Source organism: Gastrolobium bilobum, unplaced genomic scaffold, assembly GCF_033153095.1.
Source record: "Gastrolobium bilobum isolate Gb01-03AN ecotype WA unplaced genomic scaffold, APGP_CSIRO_Gbil_v1 utg5369, whole genome shotgun sequence".
Classification (NCBI taxonomy): Eukaryota; Viridiplantae; Streptophyta; class Magnoliopsida; order Fabales; family Fabaceae; genus Gastrolobium; species Gastrolobium bilobum.
The window spans coordinates 184,897-201,466 of record NW_026899621.1 but is presented as its reverse complement, the minus strand read 5'-3'; the positions used below and the strand labels follow the sequence as shown (position 1 = coordinate 201,466).

The following is a 16,570-nucleotide window of genomic DNA, read 5'->3' as shown; positions in this document are numbered from 1 at the left end:
TTGTGTTGATATGGATATTAGTCAATTAATGACCACGTTTTCCACCACAAAAATAAAGGACATAAATTTGACAGCCATTGTTATGGCAACAGATTTATTTCTAATTAAAACAGGAAATAATGAAATCGTCCTCTTGAAACTAAATGCATTTGATTTGCTTGTTTCCAAAGTGGTCGTGCCTGATATGTTTTCCTTGACACCCCCATACTCACAGCATTATGCAAATAAAATTTGAACGGCACAGATACTTTATTTACAACTTTCATGATTACATCGGCATGAGTTTACATTCCCACACTGATAAAGACACTGATATTTATAAATTTAATAACCAAATATACAGATTTTGTTTTGCAAAATGATACTATTGCATATACTTTTTGGGGTATTAAATGTAATCGACCTTTTATTTGCTGCACACAGACGGTGAATTACATTAAAGAGTAGTAAAATTGATGCTCATATGCAAGTTGCCATATAATCTTATGTTAAGATCTCATTTAATAAATATATTTCCAACTAAATGAGATGTCAACTTCACTAAATGTCAATATTTCATTAAATGTAGTTATAATTTCTACTTTTTTTTTACAATTCTAATGCATTAAATTTAAGTTCAAATATTTTTAAAAATTCTTACTATAACTTTCGAATGACTGTGCTATCAACCGATTCCTTTTGGCGGGATTTAATACATTTGGGAAGAATCGTTGTCTATGGTTACCACAAGAATCGGAGTTGCACATTCTATTATGACAAACAAATTCAGTTACATTTTGATTTTTTAAGTTCTAAGAACTCAATACAACGTCCCTTCCCTCCCCAGAAATTAATAAATTAAACAAATATGCAATACACCACAAGCGCAACCGAAGTAAAACTTCATCGCGGGAGAATTCCATTTAGATCACAATATCTACTAAAATTAACTATGAAGTGAGACATTTTAACATACAACATGAAACTATTATCAAATCTATTACATATCTTTTAATATCAGATGTCATAACGAGATGACCCCACACTTGAACAAGGTACCCACGACAATGACTCAAAATTTCTCTGAATTTTTTTCATGTAAGCCTTCTCACACAGTCATGGATGAGTTCATCTCATTCAGTATGCGGTAGTATCTATTATGCTCTGAGGTGTTTTTGAAGCCAGGAAGGAAATCTGCAAAGAATCTTAGAACTGCAGCAAGATGTTGGGAGTCATTGGAAACAAATGCTGCTTCTAAGAACAATGATGGCCGGATGGTATCCACCTGAAAATTTCTCACACTGGTTAGCTATGTGAGTTTTAAAATTAAAAATTAAAAATAAAAATCATAAATACAAACCCAGGGATACTTTCACGTTCCATATATACTGGAATAGATCCTTTTTATGTTCAATTTAACATGACCAAATATTGTAAGACAAACTCAGTTGTCCATAAACAAATCAATGATTATCCTTTCCTCACACTTTCTATCCTAATATACTCCTCTTTCGTCTCTCATTACCATTGCTTTGTTTATAGATGGCTGATATCATCTCACATGATATTATTATATTAAATAAGACATGAAGTAGTTCTTGACTGTATGTTTTTGACAATAGATTAGATTCCCACACTTAATTTAACTTTAGTATTTAAAAACGTAGCTACTCTATTTCCGGCAAAGGACTAAAAAAAAAACTCAACAGCAGACACAAATGGATGAATGAAATTTCTACGGCAACAAAGAGTGAAAAATCAAGAGAAAACTACAGCATCATAGTCCTCGGATTTCCATCATCTCCGAGCTCTCTTCATTATTTAAATTTTAACACACTACACAATAACTTCCTATACCAGGAGCCAGCACAGTAGAAAATTACCCTGTACTTCCGTGCATATCGTAGGGCTTCAAGGTAGTATCCATCTTGGACTACCAGCAATACATAATCATGATGTAAACCAAGTTGTCTCAGCATATCCAGACCAAGCTTCCTAGTTTGGGTATTCTGACGACCAGACTCTAGGAGTTGTAGTGCAACTTCCTTAGAGGGCTCCAGAATCTGCAACAAAAAGAGTCTGGTCTCATAATCAAATTAATAATAAATCAGCAGATAATGGCTTCCTACCTTCAAAACAATATCGTACAGAAAGTTTGGTAACCTTGTTTATCACAAATAAACCGAGTTCTGCATAACGTTCATTGCGGGCCAGAAGTTGAATTATCAGTACATATAAATTTGGGAGTACTCGAATCTTCTCCAAATTTGCACTGCAACAATTAAAAAAGAGCATTGAGGGGCACTGATTCAAAAAGAGTGGAGGTGAAAGTTATGATCAGATCAATAAAAAGAGAATAACACATTTTAAGTCCCTGAATTACCATCCATCATTTCAAGTAGATACCTGTTTCAATTGACCTAATATAGGTTTGCATGATACCCTAACTCAAGTTCTTAGTTGGCTTAGGCCTATCAAGCCGGACCACATTAAGAAGTTATAGAAGTTTCAGAATGTTTTCTGTTCTTTCTTGACTTACCTTCTTTACTTACAAATTACAGTATGTATTTTAATCGCGAAATGCAATGCTTTCTGCTCTTAAGAAAATTATTGTAGTTTGACGTACCTTAAATATTAGCGCAATTAGAACTTGAAAGGGAAAAATATTCTCTGGGTATGCCTGGTCTGAATATTAATAACATATGGCAAAGCCTAATGCACATATGGTATATTATTATACTGGTAGTGGAGTTTAAAGTTTTATGCATGTGCATTTTTTTTTATATTTTTGTTGATAAATGCTTCACAACACTCATTTTGATATCATCTGGTCAATAGTAAATAGTATTTTTATGATTATTTTGTACAAACAAAATGTAACAAAAAGTAGTTAAACCCAGAGTATTGTACACAATCGTGACCATTGATTTAACATCTCTCATGGTTTTATGCTAAAACCAAAAAATAGAATGGAAATGTAAAGTTTGTATTACAATGTATAACTAGCATAAGAAATTTATTAACATATTTTGATTAGTTAGTGTCAAAATAGTATCATTTAAGTTGCTTGTATAATAATTTCATTTTCTGCCACCTCTATATATCAACGAATAATTTTTCTGCCACCTCTATATCATTTTTTTTTATATATTTTTTGTTTGAATTACAAAGGACGCCACCTTGTAGACCTGAGAAATGGAAAGGAAGAAATGATGGAGCAAGAATTGAATCCTTGTCATCAAGCCCACCACAGTTAAAAACTGTGGTCAGTGCCATGTAATTAAATAGGGAGGTTTAGATCAGTACAAGAAGATTGATAAAAGAAGCAACAAAAAGTTGATCATTTTGAATTGAGTCTAAATTAGATCCCCTGTGATGAAAAACTCCACAGTATAATACTACCAGTGAGAAGATATAACATCATTGGAGCAATAAAGGCATTTCAGTTGTACTTGAAGTTTTCAACAGTTCTTTAAATAGGTGAAATCATATAATTCACTGCCATTTAGTGGACCAAACTAAAATCCATTAGAAACTAGAGCAAATCTATGAAATGCCTTCAGATTCAAAACATCTTCCCAACTTAAGTGTAAAGCATACCTGTGAAGGAACTCAATAATGATTGCAACCAAGTATGAAGGGTCTCCAACCATCTCTTCGTCAACGGGAGAAAAGACAAAGCTGTACAACTCATCTGGTGAAATTACTGCAGAAGTGAGTTGGGATTCCTCTTGCCCAGACTGCAGAGGTGATGGCATAACATAAGCACTATGAGCTGCAGTGCTTGGGGAGCTCTCATTGTTTACATCACCCCCAACTTGGGCCTCTAAATTGCATTCTGGATTTGCAGGCTGGGACTCGTCCTCAGAATCCAAACTTGAAACAGTCAAAGCTTTGTTTAAAGATCTGCTGTCTACTCTGGAGGTAGACTCATGTATGATTGATTTTCCAATTGAATCTGTTCCTATAGAAGATACATCAGCACCAGAAGCTGATGTCTTCTCAGGTTTCAGTCCCTTAAGATAGCTACCAGTTTTAATTGAATGGGAGTACGATGTGACTAGTACATTTATAGCCTTGGCAACCACAGACACAGGCCTATGCTCAAGAATAAGAGTACGTGTTATACCCAAGCACAATTGTTTAGCCTGAAAGAGCAGAAATGAGGTGACATTTTTCAAAAATCATCAATTAATTAATACAAAGTTTCAACCAAACAAGTATAGATGAGAATACTATTAAAATTAATAACTGTAGTTTGAAACCAGTTAAAAAGACATTTCAGCCAATATCAATATAAAATCATTTCATTAAGGGCCAATTGAGATTAGAAATTTTTCCATAATCGCATTCCAGATTTCCAGAGGGATACCTCAATAGAGGATATACAAGGGAATTCAGCATTCTCATGTTTAGCAAGAAAATTACAAGGCATCCAAAGTTCCCAATAATGAAGTTCAAAATAATTATATAATCTTGAATACAGCTGTATAAACCCTTTACTTCCATATTTGCAAATCATTGTATTCCCTAGGGTAGATGATACCTATCCTTTCTAATACTTATCTTAGCCACGTAGGACTCTCAAATGCATATTCATTGCAATCTAGTTCTCATAACAATCACAAATTTTCTCCTTGTAGATGAATAGATACTATTGTCCAAAGGGCCCCTAAATGACTGAACAAAAGTATCTGTTACTTTTAAACTTGCCATAAATGAAATAATAGATAAATTTATTTCAATGAGCACAAATTGCTAAACCTAAGTCACCATTAAAAAAACTGCAAAGTGAAATAATGGATATATTTATGGGAATATCATTTCTTCTTTAAAAGAAGATAAATGATATCTGCCACAAAGAAAGAAAGGCAGTGAACCCCAATTATATTTTTCTCTCTCATTCCACAATGCTTTCTCTCTCTATCCTTTCTCTGCGGCAGATATCATTTATCTGCTTTTAATGCAGAAATGATATTCCCTGTATTTATTGCACCATTTATGCTAAAGCTGGGATGCATTAAAAAAAAACAAAGGCTATGCCAAAGGAGCACTAGGTGTGGCCACTGGCCAGTGATATCAGGCAGACTTTATTGCACTATCTATGCTAAAGCCAGGCTGCATAAAAGAACTTAACACACAAGACTATGGCAAAGGAAGTCTAGGGTTGGCTAGTGATAGGAAGACTTAATAGCTGAAAAGAAAATATGTACTTTTCAGCTTAGTGCTTTCGTTTCTTAGATGCTAAACCTGCAACATATAGTAGAGGGATCATCCTCCAGCAGATAATAAAAACACATCAACTTTGGGAACTAAAAGTCTACCTTAGGATCCAAATCAGCATATGTATGAACTAAGCTAACTACCGAGAATGTATTAGCACTTAGCAGCCCCAAGACATAAAGTGGTCAATATGCATATCTGGTCAAAGTCCAGGTACAAACTAACTACTGAGAAACTGACTTGGTTTGAATTAAAAAGAAACAGCCAATAGCAACTGCTGCATGTTGAAGAATTAATCACCAAGAAACATTGCTATAATGAAGTGGGGGAAAGATACCTTGTTAGCTTCCAACTTCCGCCGCTGCAGGAACTCTAATACTGATGGGACCTCTGAGCTACTGGCAGAAATTGCCTGCAAGATAGGGTTATTCATGAAAAGAAAGCACACTAAATTTGGTATTGATAGATAAATGAACAAATAACTTTACCTCTATGTCTAAACTGAACTTCCATAATAATTTATTGGCCACATCGCATACGAGATCAGGCACTAGGAAAGTCCATGTATCGGTGTACATAACTGCTTCATGATTACTTAAAACAGTACCATCTGAACTCTCACTTTGTCTACCACTAAATTGAGATGAAGTACTGGACCTGGGGAAACCCCTTAATAGTAAAGGAAGTGGTGCAGATATTGGAGCTCGAGAATCTGCAAAGAGATCATAAAGTATAACAACCTTTGCATCAACTTGATGAATAAGAAGTACATTGTCGACCACACTCACAGCAATCCTGCTGGAATAAATGGGTAAAGAACCCTGCAATTATCATGAACATCAGTCTCATTTTTTTAAGTCTAAAGTTCAATGCTGAATCACACAACAATGTCTAGGATAAAATTACATACCCATTCCCAGCTAGCCATATTTTAGTTGCATACTTTTTTAAAATGTCTTCACAAACTTAATAATTACTATAAGGAGGTAAAATAATACTATAAAATTTTAAGGTTGGAAATTAATTTTAGTCTATCAGAAGAAACATAATGGTATTAAGATAAACATAACCAATCTTACTGTTCCCAATTTGCAAGTTTCTAAAAGTATAAAGACCTAATTCTTGTTGAATTGTTGCAGGTTGTTTGCCTCTAAAGAAATGATACCATGAACTAGTGCTGAATGTTACCTACATTTTCTGTTAATAAAAATGTTTTATCAAATGCAAAAATAAATCCAAGATTGTAAAGGGTCACATGAATTAAATGTTAAACATCATATACTATAAATTTATAATTGATGTTACAGTATCACCAAAGTAAAATAGAGGGGAACATATCCTTCACATCAAATTGGCATTTGTTCAGAAAAGTTTTATCAGATGTTATCTTAAAGAAGAAACTTTCGAGTGAATTAAAATAGTAAATCATTAACAATTTGAGCAAAACCAACCTGCTGTATCACCGCATCACGATATAGCCTATACGAATGGAGTAGCATAGCAACTCTATCAACTTGCAAGCAGTATATCCTACCATAACTGTGATTGATTGTAAAAAAAAAAAAAAAAAGACAGTTTCAATAGGTAACTATGTTAATTATAAAGGTCTAAGCTGGATAGAGTAATAAATGATACATACACAGTGACAATATAGATGTCTTCAGCTGCTAAAACTGGCTTAGTATTGACCTCAGATTTGGCCATAACCATCTCAAACCTTGGCAAGCGAACAATATCTGCAGATGAAATCTAACCAGAAATGCATTCTTGAATCAGCCAAATCAAATAACACGGGAGCAATATAGGTTGACATTCTACATTGATACTCATCAGTCATGACAAGGACTAATACAGAAGCAGCACTGATACATGTCATTTTTTTCTGAACAATAACGACATCTAATTCTATGACACAATAAATTACTATTCTTCTATGAGCTACAAGGCAGCTAGGCACCGTATGGTATTTTCGCTACTGTATGATGTTACAAAGTATTCATATTAGCGCATAACTGGCTATGGCTATAAACCCCAATTCACACCCTAGAAGGAGCTCCAAATAGCAAAGAACCCAGATTATCAAAATGTATTAGCTTAATGAATATTGTCTGGGTATTTGACATACAAAATACTAGGCACAGGCCACAGCTAGAAAATATCTTCTTGATAAAAAAATTACAAGAAAACAAAAACAAACAGTACGCACTCTTACCTGAAATCCATGGAATGTCTTGCACTGCATTCCAGAAGCAAGAAGAACCAAGCGACTTTCATGTGTGTAAACATACCAACTCACATTCAGTTTCTTTGTTTCCACCAATTGCAGTGATTTTGACTCTGAATTATATGCATACAAGTCTAGACCACTGTCGAAAAAGTTTGTAATTTAGTATATCTTTATTTATAAAACAAAATAAAAAGGATGAGGAAGGGGAAATACTCAGACAGTTGTTTACAGATTTTTAATGTACTAAATTAGGGCATTATGCTAGAAGTCTTATGCAGAATTTCATGCCTTCACAACAGTAGCAGGACAAGGTTACTTTTTAGCGTCACTATGTTGCATGGCCAACAAAATATTTGGCGGGTTCTTTTGGCAGAGATCTGAAGAAAATGCAAGACCGTATTGTTCTAAATAATGAATGTTTTTTCATTCCTTTTCCTTTCTTCAATGAAAATCTGAGGATAAACTTCTTTCCAAAAGAAGAAAGAAAAATCCTTCACCCAAGATGATCCAAAGAACAAAAGAAATGGGAGGGGAAGAAAAGTAGGAGAGAAGCAAGGACAAAGATATTAATATGAGAAGCGAATCAGGAAAACACCACAGCTGGTCAATGTAAATTACTGGATTGTTTAAAACACAATGATGGTCAAATAACAAGATGACCTCTTGTGATGAAACAGAAACTCAAGCTGAACAATTGTCTATCAGCCATTGTATTAAGAACTATACCTCTTAATCACATTTTGTCATGGCCACATATAATTATGAAAGGAGAAAAAGTTTCCCTCACAAGATATAGTATTTTCTATTTAAGTTCTTTCTTGGGGCGTGATGAGCCCTTGAAAAATGTCTACAGACGTAGGAAATGGAAAAAGGGCCAGGCCCATCAGGTAAATAATGCAATAGTTGATGAGGTGGCTGATTCTGTAGTGGCTGATCCAATGAACCATAACAGAATGTGGGTTGTCAAGGAGAGAGAAGGGAAATTAATCATAAGAATGGACAGCTGGCAGGCACTGATTGGAGAGCAAGATATTGGGAGCAACAGCATGTACGAAGCGGGAGCTGATAAAGGAGGATCAGGAGAGGGTCGGGGTTATCCATCCATTGAGAAAATTTAAGGGTAAAGGGGTGCTGGAGGGAACTCTACAAGATAGGCTGTTTCTTGTAGAGGGAGCTTAGTGATTAGTGATTCCTTGTAATTTTGTCTGAGCATAGTGATTCCTGCGTGAATCATTTTCTTTTGTTTTGTAGGAGATTCTGTGGTAGTTAATATCAGTATTTTGGGAACAGTTGTATTCTGGAATTGTTTGTAAGGGCTGAGCCCAATCTGTTTTAATCAAAATTTAAAATACATTTCTGGTACCATCAGGGCACAAAAACATTTTCATCTTTTGTTTCCTTTATATATTTAGGGGATGGATCTTTTGACTCCGGTGTAAGACTTAGAAGTCTTACTCCCAATCTCAACCATTGATTTCCATCCATCTAACGGTTATAGTTTATTGAGTTATATCAATTAATTAATTATTAATTTCAAATAAATGACAACAGTTAAATGGACGGAAATCAACAGTTGAGATTGGGAGTAAGACTTCTAAGTTTTACACTAGAGTCAAAAGATCTCTCTCTATATATTTATAGAAGAAAATTACATAATTGCAGACTTGCAGTGCCCTTCTCCGGTCACCACCAAACCCAACTGTTAGTTTTCAACTATTTCTTCGTAAGCAGAGAATGGAAGTATAGTGACTGTTTGACTCTGATTCTATTTCTTCTCAAAAATGTTTTCAAAAATAAAGGCAAGAAAAAAACAGTTTAGTTAATAGCAATCCTTCTTCCTGTAAAAAAGGTAAGGAAAATATAGAGCATCAAGACAGAAACTAAGAGTATGCTTCCAAGCATTAAAAGAAGTCAGACAGGCCCGGAATTGCAGGACCTCTACCACAACTACCAGAATACTACTGACTTCATTTCTCTGATGAGAATTTTACAAATTGCTAAAGTTTAGGTTTATGGGCTGAAGAGCAGATAATGATTATCTCATAATAGACTTCAAGGAATAGATAATTTACTCAAGAACACTAAAAGAAAATCAAGTCTCCTTTTTTACCATTCAATAATTCAAATACATTGAAAACATATAAAAAAAAAAGCTTGATCCAATGAAGATTCTTAAAAACCTTAAAATATAAGTATCCAAATTGATTAATCATCCTCTAAAATCTCATCCTATTACGAGACTGTAGATTTCCAGCTAGGAATCACTATTATTAGCTTTTGCTGGGTCTCTTCTAAATTTAACATCAGGAATTCAGAATATATAAAAAAACTGCATCGTTAAACAATGTAAATTGTATCAACAAAGAGAAAATAAAAAAGCTAACTATACCTGGTCTTAACAAGTACAATATCACATCGTTGACTATCTGTCCAAAAAAATCCAAGTATACTTTCTGATTCTGGCCTGCACTTATGGCTAAAAGTTTCCCCAGTCTCTCTATCCCAAAACTGTATCTCATGGTTCGACCGTTGGATTGCTATAACCTTTGTGTCTAAAGAATATCGAATAGCTATAATAGGACCTTCACTTATTGAATCAGTGGTTGGACCAATGAGTGGATCAAAGGGACCAACTTTCCATGAAAAGACCTAAACATTACCAACATAAACACATTATTTTTCACCAAAAAATAAATATATGAAACATCTCATATTACCTGGTCAGCTGTTGGGGAGAGTAGTAACTTGTTTCCATCATCATAGAATAATCCCCTTGATCCAGGAACATTACACCTAAGTGGTGGATACTGAATGTAAGCATGTGAAAGACCATCAGATCCACCCAGACTTAAATTAGGCTTTGAAGTTGATGCTTTTCCAGACATGTTGATGAGCCCTGTTTACACAATCAGTGGGACAGAGGTAAGATAACAAACTGCAGCAAACCTCCCAAAAGTATGTACACTAGATAGTAACAGTTAAAATTACTGCATCTATGATTAACAGGAGATATAAGCACTGAAGGTTAAACCTTTGCCCGCAAAAAGTTATAGGACCTTCCTCTAACACTATGATTGGAAACTTCTTCTCCAAATGCTTCTTTTCATAACCTTCAAGCTTTGTAGTTTGTTTATTCAGCGGCCCGGAACAAGGAAACAAGTGGGTGTTCACTTAAACCCTCTTTTTGAGCTGTTAGGAGCAAAATTATACAGTAGACACAACATAATAGCTTTAGCAACAGACGGGCAAAAACAAAAAGTTAATAATCAGAAACAGCTTGTAACTCTCAAACGTCATGATTCAATTAAATGAAGTTTTCAAAAAGGTTTCTCTTCAGTCTTTCCAGAATGTTGCTTAAAGAGATAAACATAAAAGGTAATTTTTTTAGTTAAAATGTAAGAAAAAAGTTTATAGCTGGAATGCCAAGCCAGAGTAGAAACAAAAACTTTATGTCAAGATCATTGTAGAATACGATACCACATTCTGCATACAACTTTTTAATGCCAGAAATTCCTTCATACACACATCACGTTCAATCTCTGGAACCTTGGCTGCAACACAGCTCCCATATGCTTTTGCCTATTAGATGAGACTAAACCAGATCAATTTTTACATGCGACTATCAAACAATAATAAGGATAAGACAGAGAGAATATAAGAGAAAAGGCAAGCACCTATTATACAACCCATTCCCTCCCCTTCCCAACAACCTGACGCCTCAATCATAAACACATGTTTAATGCATCTAATAAATAAATTGAACTTGGTTATTGCCAGAGAAAATTATAAAACCAAGTCAACCTTTTACTTGAAAGTACTAACAAATTGCGAAAATCTTTCTGCATATAAATATTCTAAGCACCAAAATGATGTAACAAAAAGGACTTACACGCAATTACATTATGTAACCCCCCAAAACTAAAATTACATTGCTGGCTCACTCTAAGATAAATAAAGTCAAACCTGAGATGTACAATTCACTAAAATGCGCTTGAGAGTAGAAGTAGTATTCTTCTTTTCCTTCATGTCCACAACACTGCAAAATATACCAAAGTTACAATTAAACGATAATTAACTATCACCTACCAAAAAAAACATAATAACATACAATAATAAACAACATAATAGCATCAAATATCCTTAAATTTTCCTTAGAACAATAAATAATAGCATAATTCGAATTTCTAGCATCACATAGTTTTTCACACCGGGTGTTTCGGTAAACAAGAAGATTAAAACCCTTAAGGAACCTTCGCCTCAATTTGCTTGCACGTGTAACCTTGTGAGAATATTAGAAATTGAAAATCGTAACAGAAAACGAAAATCGAAAATCTGCATAAAGCATATTTGTATAGAGAGCGAGGAGAAAACAGCGAAAATGTGAGAGAGAGAGGTTCGTTTACCATTAAGAATGAGTCATATCCATTCTGCAACAGAATCAATCGCAGATCACGAAGCTGAGCTTATTTATTATTCTTTTTCAATACTATTCACAATCGACAAACAACAATACAGCACTGGAACTACCTACCAGTCGCAATGCTTGTTAACAACCTCCCACTGTTTTTCCTTTCTTCTGCGCTGCAGTTCGTCCGTGGGCCTAATATGGGAGAAGATATATGGGCTGGGCCTGGTTTGAATAGCCGAGCACAAAGGAAGTGTTTGGCCACTCGGACCAACAGGTTGAAAACCTACTCGATAATGCACCTTAAAATACTCTGATCTGACCCAAAAGCTTATTTCAGGTAGAGCCAATATTGGGCTCAACCCAAAAAATAACGGGCCATGTTGGGCCTTCTTTCAAATAAATCGAGAATATGAGGACAAAAAACCAATTGAAAAATGAAAAAATATTTGTCCTTTTAAATGAAGGTCATTTTAATTAAAATTAATATTTTTATTTAAAATTTAAATTAAAAAATCACCTACTTTTTCTCCTATGATTTCCACTGTGTGATTATTTATCTCACTTAAAAAGACAAATAACAAATCCATTAAAAAATAATAATAGTAAAAAAAAGAATAGATGGATAGCGAAAATTTTAAAAGGAACATTATAGTTTGACTCAATATCTATAACATCGTCATTCAAAATAGGGGGCATTTGGTAGAGAATTTTTATTTTATTTTTAACCAGAGAAAGACGATTTTCAAGAATATGATGGAAAAGTGAATTTGTCGAAAATGTTACCAAAAAATTGTTTTGGTAAGTCAAAAATTTTGCCGAAATATTGGATCAATTTTTCTAATTCTATGTTTGGTTGATTGTAAAATATTGTTTGAAATATGGACCGAATTTACAAAATTAACCTTAAGCCTTTTTTTGTTAATTCAGCCTCATTTTTTTCTTCTCTCTTTCAACTCTCTGTCTGTCTCTTTCTCTTTGTCTCAACTTGAGAACAACGAAGACAACATCATAGAATGAAGCTCACCAAGAATGCGATGAGGCTTAGGTAGCTTACGTGAGTGGAAGTGGTTGCAAATGTTGATGAAATCTTGCTTTAGCGTGAAAAACTTGCCGGCGCCGATGGTATCGTGCAAGACAACAATGGTGCGGACGAGATAGAGGATCGTAACATTGCAATGGTTGAGAGCTCTCTGGAATCTTCTTGCCATTTGAGATCCCAAACACTTGTATAACATTTTTGCCCCAATCTCAATCTTATGCTTTTTGTATTCAAAGCGAAACACAAGAGAATTTGAGAATGGAAAATTGGTTGTCTAAAAAATCAGTGAACATTTTTCCTCCGTGTAGGATTTCTAAAATATCACTTATTCAATGTATTTTAGTTTGAGACTTTTTGTGTGCAAAGTAAAATTTTGGGATTGTAATTTTTCCAGGAAAATTTTTACACTCTATTGTACCAAACATGGATAAATTAGATATCCAATGTCACTTTCTCGAGAATATTAAATTTTTCCATGCACCACCCGAATGGTGTTTGGTAGGAGATTTCTTTTAGGATTACTGGGAAAATGGAGATGGGTTTTCTAGTTGACCATGTTTGGTAGGAGGTTTTAAAAAATTTGTCCATCATTCGGATTTGCATAGCAATCTCAGTTTGTGTGTAAAATTGAAAAAATTTGTGTAAGAACCCGCACCGTTAATCAAGGAAATTAATTAATTAAATATGTGAAATTAGGAAATAATTCCATAATTGACCCTAATAATTATTATGAGGCTTAAATAATTATAGAAAGTGATTAAAAATGCTGAAAGTCGCTTTTCGGAAGAAAAGTGCATATACCGGTTCTGCTAGTCAGTATAAATGCGTACCGAAAAAGTATCCCGGAAAATTATAATAAGTGCATGATAATTCCTAGAATAATATATAGGACTTGTAAAACGAGTTTCAAGTTAAAATAATGAAAAATGGTGCCAGAAATTGGTACTGGCTATGAAAAGCGCGTACCGGAAAGGTGCTCCGAAAAATATTAAAAAAATGATAATTCTTGTAAAATTGAGTAGGTTAAGAATCCTGAGTTTGGGATTAAAATGCTAAGCGTAGCAATTAACGATAATACTGTGTGTTAATGACTTAAATCGTTATATATACATTAGTTGGCCCTAAACCCTAGGCCATAATACTGATCCTACGTGAGTCTTGGGGCTGGTCAGCTGCTGGTCACTGTTCCATTGGTGTTCTCCTCCATTTCTTGAGCCAAGTTGCCACCTTTGCTCCATCTCTTCATCTCTAAACATCATTACCTTGGGTGGGTTGGTCTTGTGAGGTTGTGAGTGACTCCCTTGCTGAGTTGTAGCTTCTGGTTGAGGGTGAGGAGGTGCTGCCTTTGAGAGTTGGTTTGTGAGAGCTTGGAGTTGGTATTTTGAGCTTCAAAGTGCCACCTTTGTGAAGAAAAGAGTCTTCTTGTTATGCATTTTCGTGGCCCTTTGGTTGCTGCACAGTGGAGTGGTGTAGGAAGCTCCATTTCCATGTCATTCTCTGTTTTGATAAGCTTGGTAAACATACTCAACCTTTGATCATGAGTTATTGGTTAAAAATGAAACCTTGATGCATGTAATGAGCTTAAGATGATAACCTAACGTTGGGTAATGCTTAACACACTTAGAAATGCATGTTTAAGCTTCTGTAATCGGTAAAAGTTGGACCTTTGGTTTGGATTTTCGCGAAATGCAGAATCTGGGTCCGGATATGGGTATCCGGATATTGATATCCGGATATGGGGATCTGAATATCCGGATATGGATATCCGGATATTGGAAGAGAGATATTCAAATATTGATATCCAGATATGCCCCTGATGAATATCCGGATATTCTGGAATTTCGAAGAACAGTAGCTGCACTGTTCATACAGTAGGCTATTGGGGTTTGTGGACCCTAGATTGATGAAGTTGGACTTCTGTAATTATCAAACTAAGTCAGAATCAAGTGTTTAAGGGCTTGTGGCTTTGTGTGAAGCCTTAAGACGTAAAACGTAATAGGAAAGACGTTGTCTAGGGGTGGCAATTTGGGTTGACCCGCCCCGCCACCAACCCGCCAAAAATGGGGCGGGGCGGGTTGACCCGCCAAAAAATATGGGTTGTAAAAATGAACCCACCCCGTTTTATGGTGGGTTGGCGGGTCAACCCACCAACCCGCCAATTAAAAAAAAATTAATTAAAATTCAAAAATAAATTATATTTTATGAATTTTTTTAATATTATCTTATTTTATTTCACACTTCTCTATATTTTTGTTAGTCTCAATCTTAAATGTATACTAATATTTGTCAAACATTCTTTAGGAATTTATAAATACATAACATTTGTCATAAATAAAATTGTTATTCTTTATTTTTTCTAGAAAGTACTAAGATAAAAAAAAATTGAATATCACAAAAATTTAAGTACTAATGAAATACTACCTAATTGTAAAAAAAAAAAATAATAATAAAAAAATTTAAAACCCGGCGGGTCAACCCGTCCCGCGGCGGGTTGAACCCGTTTTGACCCACTTCTAGGCGGGGCGGGTTGAGGTGGGTTGGTGGGTTGAAAATCTCAACCCAACCCGCGTCGTTTTGGCGGGTTGGCGGGTTGACCCGCCGGGCTCAACCCATATTGCCACCCCTAACGTTGTCTTTATATTGTATGCTTGTAGAGTTGTATATTGATATAATTATTGGTCCAAATAGATTGTGATTGTACTGTTTGTGGACGTTGAGCTGTGAGGACTCTTGGCTGGGATAACTAGCTTGCAAGGTAAGCTTTCGTGTCCTCGGTTTAGCCATGTTGTGGTTTCACCATGTCCCATGGGGGTATGGTTATATGCATGCTGTGTTACATGCTTTTGATGTTTTGGAAATGCTATTGAGCTGTTATATGCTAGTGCCTTTATGATATGCATGTGGTGTTTCACCTATACGGTAAGCTTGAGTATGTAGTACATACAATATGGTGAGGCTGTGGGTGAGGTGCAAGCGGTGTTCCTTGTACTATCTGTAGGTAATGGACGTATTCCTACATTTCTCTGGCCAGTAGAATAGTTAAACACACATGCCATGAATATATGTTGCACTGCATAGTTTTGAAACTTATACTGAGTTACTGCTTTTAGAACTTATATTGCACATGTAAGTGAGCTTGGAGTGGAAGATCCTTGAAGATTCCTTGTCTTACTGAGATTTCTGGTTTAGATATCTCACCCCACGTTTGGGGAATGTTTATTTCAGGTTCAGGTAATGCGGGGGTTGAGACCTCTAGTGGCAGGAGGCCAGAGCTTAGCTGATAGATGTTACATGTTTATGCTGCTCATGATGATATGCTGCTATGATTGGATGTTGGATCCTATTTACTGCCTTATGCTTTCAGCTTCAGTTTATGGATTTCTCTGTTGAGACTCTGTTGGTTATGCTGTTGATTTGGTGAGCATGGGGATTGTCCATGCAACATAGACTTGATTATGTCTTATTTCTGTTGGAGTTGTATTAATGTATCAGGATTATTGTCCGGACTACGAGTAGTGGATCCGTGACATAGATACTCACTTTATCTATATTATGAGGTATTTCAGTTAGATGTCTTTTTGCAATTTACATACAGGCGATATTTTATGAAATTGATTAAGTAATCAACTTGGCTAAGTATAATGACGTCATAATTGAAAAGAAAAAGATATTCTGCATTTTTAATTAAGCGCAG

The 16,570-nt window shown here is 35.1% G+C and overlaps 1 protein-coding gene across 3 annotated transcripts; it reads right to left on the bottom strand.

Moving 5' to 3' along the window:
• Positions 1-815: 815 nt before the first annotated feature.
• On the bottom strand, positions 816-11,428 carry LOC133292005 (uncharacterized). Of its 3 annotated transcripts, XM_061490374.1 has the most exons (15): positions 11,393-11,428; positions 10,907-11,008; positions 10,461-10,618; positions 10,147-10,325; positions 9,819-10,078; positions 7,415-7,568; positions 6,842-6,951; positions 6,654-6,741; positions 5,691-6,023; positions 5,540-5,614; positions 3,957-4,127; positions 3,580-3,830; positions 2,143-2,251; positions 1,863-2,042; positions 816-1,264 (listed from the first exon to the last, which is right to left on the bottom strand). In XM_061490374.1, exons 4-15 carry the CDS (start codon positions 10,312-10,314, stop codon positions 1,088-1,090), a joined length of 2,076 nt encoding a protein of 691 aa, XP_061346358.1. In that variant the 5' UTR covers positions 10,315-10,325; positions 10,461-10,618; positions 10,907-11,008; positions 11,393-11,428; the 3' UTR covers positions 816-1,087. The 3 variants fall into 3 exon arrangements, with proteins under 3 accessions (XP_061346358.1, XP_061346356.1, XP_061346357.1); XM_061490372.1 differs by having other exon boundaries at positions 3,580-4,127; XM_061490373.1 differs by lacking the exons at positions 10,907-11,008; positions 11,393-11,428 and having other exon boundaries at positions 3,580-4,127; positions 10,461-10,871.
• Positions 11,429-16,570: the final 5,142 nt, after the last annotated feature.

Coding starts and splice junctions, on each gene's coding strand:
- LOC133292005 (XM_061490372.1), bottom strand. CDS start 10,314: ATGTCTGGAAAAGCATCAACTTCAAAGCCTAATTTAAGTCTGGGTGGA. Junction 7,569..9,818: donor ATTGTACTTGTTAAGACCAG/GTATAGTTAGCT, acceptor CTTTTTCGACAG/TGGTCTAGACTTGTATGCAT. Junction 1,265..1,862: donor GATATGCACGGAAGTACAGG/GTAATTTTCTAC, acceptor AGAAATTTTCAG/GTGGATACCATCCGGCCATC.